The sequence below is a fragment of the Arachis ipaensis genome, chromosome B09 (assembly GCF_000816755.2).
Source record: "Arachis ipaensis cultivar K30076 chromosome B09, Araip1.1, whole genome shotgun sequence".
Taxonomy (NCBI): Eukaryota; Viridiplantae; Streptophyta; class Magnoliopsida; order Fabales; family Fabaceae; genus Arachis; species Arachis ipaensis.
Genome location: NC_029793.2, coordinates 31,660,215 through 31,667,106, shown reverse-complemented (window position 1 = coordinate 31,667,106; position 6,892 = coordinate 31,660,215). Strand labels below are relative to the sequence as shown.

At 36.8% G+C, this 6,892-nt stretch overlaps 1 protein-coding gene across 8 annotated transcripts; it reads left to right on the top strand.

Annotated features, from left to right (window-relative positions):
* On the top strand, positions 260 to 6,576 carry LOC107618367. 8 transcript variants are annotated; one of them, XM_021112571.1, is made up of 8 exons: positions 260 to 708; positions 1,182 to 1,343; positions 2,286 to 2,735; positions 3,848 to 4,158; positions 4,253 to 4,306; positions 4,718 to 5,193; positions 5,658 to 5,789; positions 6,080 to 6,323. In XM_021112571.1, the coding sequence occupies exons 3-7, from the start codon at positions 2,440 to 2,442 to the stop codon at positions 5,787 to 5,789; spliced, it is 1,269 nt and encodes a 422-aa protein (XP_020968230.1). In that variant the 5' UTR covers positions 260 to 708; positions 1,182 to 1,343; positions 2,286 to 2,439; the 3' UTR covers positions 6,080 to 6,323. The 8 variants fall into 8 exon arrangements, with proteins under 8 accessions (XP_020968230.1, XP_020968227.1, XP_016175890.1 ...); XM_021112568.1 differs by lacking the exon at positions 5,658 to 5,789 and having other exon boundaries at positions 261 to 708; positions 1,233 to 1,343; positions 2,342 to 2,735; positions 6,080 to 6,576; XM_016320404.2 differs by lacking the exon at positions 5,658 to 5,789 and having other exon boundaries at positions 261 to 708; positions 1,233 to 1,343; positions 6,080 to 6,576.

The following is a 6,892-nucleotide window of genomic DNA, read 5'->3' as shown; positions in this document are numbered from 1 at the left end:
TGATACTTTTGAATCTTTTTAAACGGATCCTAAGTGTAACCATATTGTGATGGTGAGCTAGGGATGCATGGTCTGGTCCCATTCGAACCCAAATTATTTTTGAACATTTTGGCTCGGTCCAAAAGAACTTGGGGATGACCCAAAAATAAAAAAAAGAAATTCACCCGAAAGACCAACTAAACCGGGTCTGGGCTATAACGGGTCATTCATTCCCGACCCGGTGTAAGTTAATTTTAAAAAATTTATGATTTATGATTTATGATGATGTTGCAGCCCCCACAATTAGGGCACGCAGAGACCCGCAAGCTCCCAAGTCCCAATCTCCCATTCTCAGACCCTCTCTGAATGCTCGTTCAGACATCGACCGGCCATCGTCATTGGAACCAGCGCTGCTCTGCTTCTGCTCGACTGCTTCTCAGAACCGGCTGCTCTGCTTCCGCGCTGCACAGCTTCTCTGCGCCTCACTGCTCGCCGGAGAACCTTAGTCACGACGCCACCAACAGCGGCGGCGAAGTGTGAAGGTCACTGCTCTGCTCATGCTCCGCTTCTTCTCCTGCTCCTCTTCTTCTTGGCGCTGCTCCTCCTCTACTTCTCCTGCTCCTCTTCTTCTCGGCACTGCTCATCTTCTTCTCGGCGCTGGTGCTCTTTTGGTGAGGAAGGTCACAAGCCCCTGCTCAGCCGCTCCTTTTCTTCTCGGCGCTGGTTCTGGTAATGCTTCTGAACTACTTTTTTTTTTCTTTCTAAAATAGGATTAGGGTCTGAGCTTTGTTATTATAATTTATAATGCTGGATTTGTTCAGAACTTGTTATTATAATTTATAAGGTTGATTTGTTGTTCTGAACTTCTGATTATTGTTGATTTGTTCTCTTTGTTTGGTTCTGATCTGTTTTGATTTTAATTACATATAATGTTGATTTGTTCTCCATGACTCCATGTTTGGGTCTGATTTGTTCTATGTTCTGATTATTGTTGCTTTGTTCTCCTTGTTTGATCCTGATTTATTCTGATTTTAATTAAAACATGTTATGATTATTTTTTATTTGTTATCCTTATTTGGTTCTGATTTGTTTGATTCTAATGAAAACATGTTTTGATTATTGTTGATTTGTTCTGATTTTAATCAAAATATATTGGTGATTTGTTGCTGAATACCAACTTATTAGATTTTCTTTTTTATCAGCACTGTGTTCTTCTAATGTCTGTGCATTGCTATTGATGAATTCAAGGGCAGCATGGGAGAATGAAGTTAGAGACAAAAAGTCTCAAAGATTGTAAATGCAATGATGGAAAAGAAAAAGAGGAGGTTCACTTTCTGTGCTGATAAAGTGATTCTGCTGGTCTTGTAAGTTGACATAGTTACACAACTATTCACAGATACATGTACACATATATTATTATAGATTTTTTGTTCCTTCCTCATTCATCCTCAAGTTTGTTCAGATAAAAGTTAGGAAAAGGTTGATATGAGTGAGAGAAAGAAAGGCCTAGAGAATTCAATAAGTTTTGGACTTGATATTACTGGCATTAGCATTTACATTTTGTGTCTCCCAGCATCTGGAATTGTGATTTATCGAGAGATTTAAGTTTAACTTTGGCTACCAACATCTTCGTAACAAATTGTTAGTAAAGGCCCAGTTTTCACCCGCTATAACTGTGGCTCGAAAGTATGTAGGTTTCATCGGGTATAGGGCCGGTTAAGGTCTATAAAAAGGTTTCGGTACATATTTAGGGCCGAGTCTTGGTTAGGACAAACCCGGTTTTACCCGGGCCATGTACACCCCTAGTGTTAGTTGAATCACGCACGCACACGTTTTTTTTTTGTTACTTTCAAGTACGCTTTTTGTGCTTCAATTAACTTAGCCGTTGCCTTGGTTTTCTTCTAATTCCCGACCTGCATTCTAACTTGTTTAGTGAACTTTCTTGTAATAATGAAGAATCTTAGCAACTGTACTACTCTTTTTTTTTGTAAATGTCTTTTTTGGCATTACTGACTTTGGTTTCGCCGGATGATGATGATGATGATGAAGAAGAACAATATTGCTATCTTTGACAACTGTGGAGTTTAATTTCCTTTTGGAATCAGAATTTGAAATTTTAATTCTTAAGTGATTGGCTGCTAGCTACTTGTTATTTTCAAATGAAAAATGTTTTGCTATGTACTTCTTGACTTTGTGATTTTTGTGTTCTTTGAACTGAAATCAATATCTATATTGTGTGCTCAATGAATTGATTTGGAGTTGGTTGAATTTGTTGATGAAGTTGGAACAATTCTCAATTTAACCAGGTAATGTTTGAACGGATCTATGTTTGTCAAGAAATGCCCTCCTTGTCTATTTGTAGATAATGACGAAAAAGAGACTGAACCAAGATTCACTCTAAGTCTCTAAGAGTGACATTAATTTGAGGAGAAAGTGGAATAGAAAGTGTTTGAGATTAACATGGATGAGAAGAAGCCTATCATCAAGGTCGAGCCGGTTCTGGACGAACAAATTAACAGTTCAAAAGTAATCGAGGATGCGGATATTGATATTGTAAGTTGGACAAACAAGGGTGATTTGGCATCAAATAAAAATGAAGACCCTGATGCAACTGAGTATTCAAGTTCATTCGCTGACACTACGTCTGATGCTGAAAATGGTTCTAGACTTAGTGATGCTGAGGTAGAGTCAGAATTCTTAGGTGATAGTGGCTTGGCATGCAACTTTGATGCTTTTTCCTCCACATTCCATATGAGGTGATTCTTGTTCCATAGCAAATAATTTTGAATTATCTTCCTTAGTTGTTTCAATATGTAAGCAAAGAACCCTAGTATTGTGAATTTGTTGACAATTGATTATAGTTTGTTATTGAAGCCAAATTATGCATTTAAATCTTCAAATTAGATAGTTTATTGGAGCTTCTTTTTGATGAATTGTTAAACATATTTACATAGTTAATGTGTTGATCTCTAATAACACACACACTTCTACACACAAGGTGTTTAATACACGTAAGAACGAGCAGGGTGACCTCTCTATATATTTGCTGATGATTATGATAATTATACGTATCTAGCAAGTAAATGCACTGCATCACAAGTAAAATAGACTACTGTAATGATGATTGTTAGGAGAGGATAAGAGTAGAGTGAGTTGGTGAAGTCTAGAACAGAGTTAGTTATAAGAGAGAGCTAGCTAAGACATGACAGCTGTAATGTTACAACTGTCATCACTAACGTAAGTACGAAAGGGCTATTCTGCCTGTTGGACTAGCTTACACAACAAGCTTTCCTTCTTTGTACATAAGCACATATCAGTGTTAAAGTCACTAATAATATACATTATACATTTCCAAGCTTTCTTTTTGTTTCTCAGAGTTCTCTCTTCTCTCCAAACTCTAGTAAGAGGTGTGAAATTTAGTTATATGGTTATATGGTATGTCTGTCTTGGGTTTGATGTTCCAATAAGAGATTAGGTTCTTTTTCCAAATCTTCCTCTTACTGTTCACTTCCTTAGATGTTGGATGTATTTGAATTATATTATTATCAAGATAATTGTTCTTTGTTTATATAGTTCTAGTTGTAACTTCTGTTAGAACACTTTCGGATTTTCGTCAAGTAAACATTGATGGTTTGGTATTGGAAAATCTGCCGTTATACTCTATGTTGTCTGCTATCATTAGTATCATCTCAAACACCATTGATCTCTATTTTCCTTGAGCTAATAATGATCCACATTTAATTTTATGCCACTATACTAACTTTTCATATTTTGTGGTGAACCACTGTTCTAAGCACATTCTATGTGTATTGCATGTTAAGCTATTTGAGTTATTATTTATGCATATCAATTTCCTATGCAATTGTAGGAAGAAGAAATTGACATATCACTGGAGGAACTTCATACGACCTCTAATGTGGCGCTGCAAATGGGCAGAACTAAGAATTAAGGAAATTGAGTCGCAAGCATTAAAATACAGTAAAGAGCTTGCGGAATATGATAAGATAAAACACATGGAGCCCGATCGTTTTACACTAGAAGAGTTTGGCTCAAAATCATTGCCGTTTACGAGTCATCAGTATAGATGTAACGCCAGGAAAAGGAGGAAAAGAAAGAAAGTTGAGGAGACAACTGACCTCGTGTCATATACATCGAATCATTATCTTTTCTCCTATCTCGGTAGAAACTACTTTGCTCTCCTTTATCATGACGCTAGATTTGCTTGCCTTTCCCTGCCTCAGAAATGTTGACTTTTCCCTTTACGTATATGTAGAGAATAAGAAGTCTGATCTTGATGGCTGTTTGGTTGAGGATTTTGGTAATCCAGGTTAGAAACTATGCTTTTTAATGGTTACTTGATGCTCCTTACTTGATGCTCCTGCTGCATAACATGTTAATTTGCCAGTGATATTAATGCTTTTTGTACAATTTTGTACTATAAGAAAATGATTGCTTGCTTCTTCATATAACCGTATTTTGTTAGTGCGTGCTTAATGTATTTTGGTTTGTTTTCTATTTTATCGTGTTTTTCACTTTTTAGGTTTACGTGTAAATAGTCTCACTATAGACACGATACACAATAGAGTTCAATGACGTCATTTGATTCATGTAGCCGGCCCCACCTAGTGGGATAAAGCTTTGTTGTTGTACTTGTGATCTGCCTTTGGTTGCGCCTCATATCACATTTTGATTTAATATGTGCTTAATGACTAATCGTTTTTATGCTCTCTTGGTACAGTTATCACAGAGTTGCATGCTGATTCAAGTGATAGATTTGGAATCGGCGATGATCAATCTTTCTTTGAGTATAGTGAGAGTGATAGTTGCATGGAGCAGCTTCTTTGGACAATCGACAACCTACATTCTAGAGTCCAGAAGCTGAAGGGTCAAGTAGACGTGGTCATGTCCAAAAACACTAAGTTATCATCGTCGGAGAATTTGAGCCTGCTTCCTCATGGTGATGTACAGACTAGCTCTGCTCCTAGTCCTACAACCTCTGCAGCGAATGGAGACTCAATATCCATGAGGGCTATTTATAATTCAGCTCGGCATATTCCCGAGTTTGATTTAGGCAATTTGGTTATGCCGGACAGTGCTGTTTCGAGCTATGGAGAAGTTACAATTATCCCTGACATAATCGAGAGCACCGTGGGATTATTGTCTGCTGCTGATGTTACTCTCCGTCCACCCTTGGTTGGGGACTCTTGTGATGATGTAAGTTTTCTCAAACTGGTCTACATTATTTATTTAGCTTCTTATCAGATGCTGACCAGAAGTGTTTATGCAATTAAACTCATTCATGGGTAAAACCTACACGAAGATTGTTGCATAACATATAGGGTTAATTGCATTTAAATTATTTGCACTTTACCTTCCGAATTTAAAAAATATGCAAATTGCTCATGTTGGTAATTTTTTGCCAATTATGTTACACATTGAACAAAGTTTAGCAAATAAAAGTTACATATTTAGGAGAATTTAGTGGGAGATTTGCGAGTTAAGCCCAATATGGTACCTAAGATAGGTTGCGTGCACTAAAATAGTCTCCGAGATTCCAATTGTACTAGTTACATCCCTGAGATTGTTAAAAGTGCACCATGTTAGTCCTTCAGTCTAATTCCATCAAGTGACTTATCACGTTGTAAGTGACTAATATAGTACACTTTTGTCAATCTTAGAGACGTAATTCATGCAATTGGAATCTCGGGGGCAATTTTAGTGGATGCAACCAATCTCGGCCACTTTGGGACTTTACACAACAAGAACTTTGCCCTGGGGTTGGGGGTGTATGCATAATGCATTTATTTTAGGTAAAGTGTACATTTAGCAAAATTCATCAGCCGATTTGTACATTTTCTTCAATTTTTAGGGGATAAAGTGCGATTAACCCTAAACTATAATATATGGCAAACATTTTATTGTCATTTTATTGTATGTACAACTCTGTATTCACCATTTGCTACATTACCAATTTCCTAAGTTTATTTTTTCTTTTGAATTTTGCATGTGCGGTCCATCATATAAAAATCTGTGCACTTATGCTTTACGTTTCTTGAGATAACGGTAATGCTAACTTCTAAATTTTCTTTGATGATTGCAGATGGTGGACAGTGTCTTGATACATGAGGTAGCTGAAACAGAAGACCACGCATTTAAAAGCGCGAGTCATCACCCCATTGAGAAGCTTCAGAAGTCTGCTGCGAAATGTGAAGGAGAAGAAAAAATTCTACAGCACGGGGAAGAGGAAATTCTACAGCACATCGATTCTGTTCCGGCATCGGATCTTAACAATGTAGTGGTGAATAGTTCTGCAGGGTCTCAAGAACAACCAGTTCTCAAGCAAAGCTTGCATGGTGATGTGAGTGTCCCCAAGAACAAGAGAAAGAGAGGCGAGCGCAAAGCTGGTTCGGTTGGTTGGAGCAAGAAATGCTCTGGTGAACCAGATAGCCAGTGAGCGAATGAATCAATCTCAAGTGACCTTTCAGAATTTTTGTAACTCATTTTTGTTTTTTCCATCCTTCGTTCATAATTTTGACAGAAGTTGTTTCACAATTGAGATTGCAATGAAATAAGATATTTTAGACAATTAGACTCTTATTTTCAGCATGATTTGTATTATTCTTAAATTTGATTTTGAGAAACGGACCAAACTGGATGGTTTGACCTGATTAATGGAGAATTAGCCACCAAACTGACACGGTTAAGGATTAAATCAGTTGTTAGCTAACTAGTCGAAAGTCGGTAAATCAGTCAAATCAATTTGGTTTTTTAGCAGTTACATAGTTTGAAATAATGAAACACAAATTATTTTTTAAATTATTTTAAATACAAATATATTATTTATCATATCTAGGTCAATTCCGATTGTACTATAATTAAATTCTTAAACTTTTGAATTTTTAACTTTATCGTT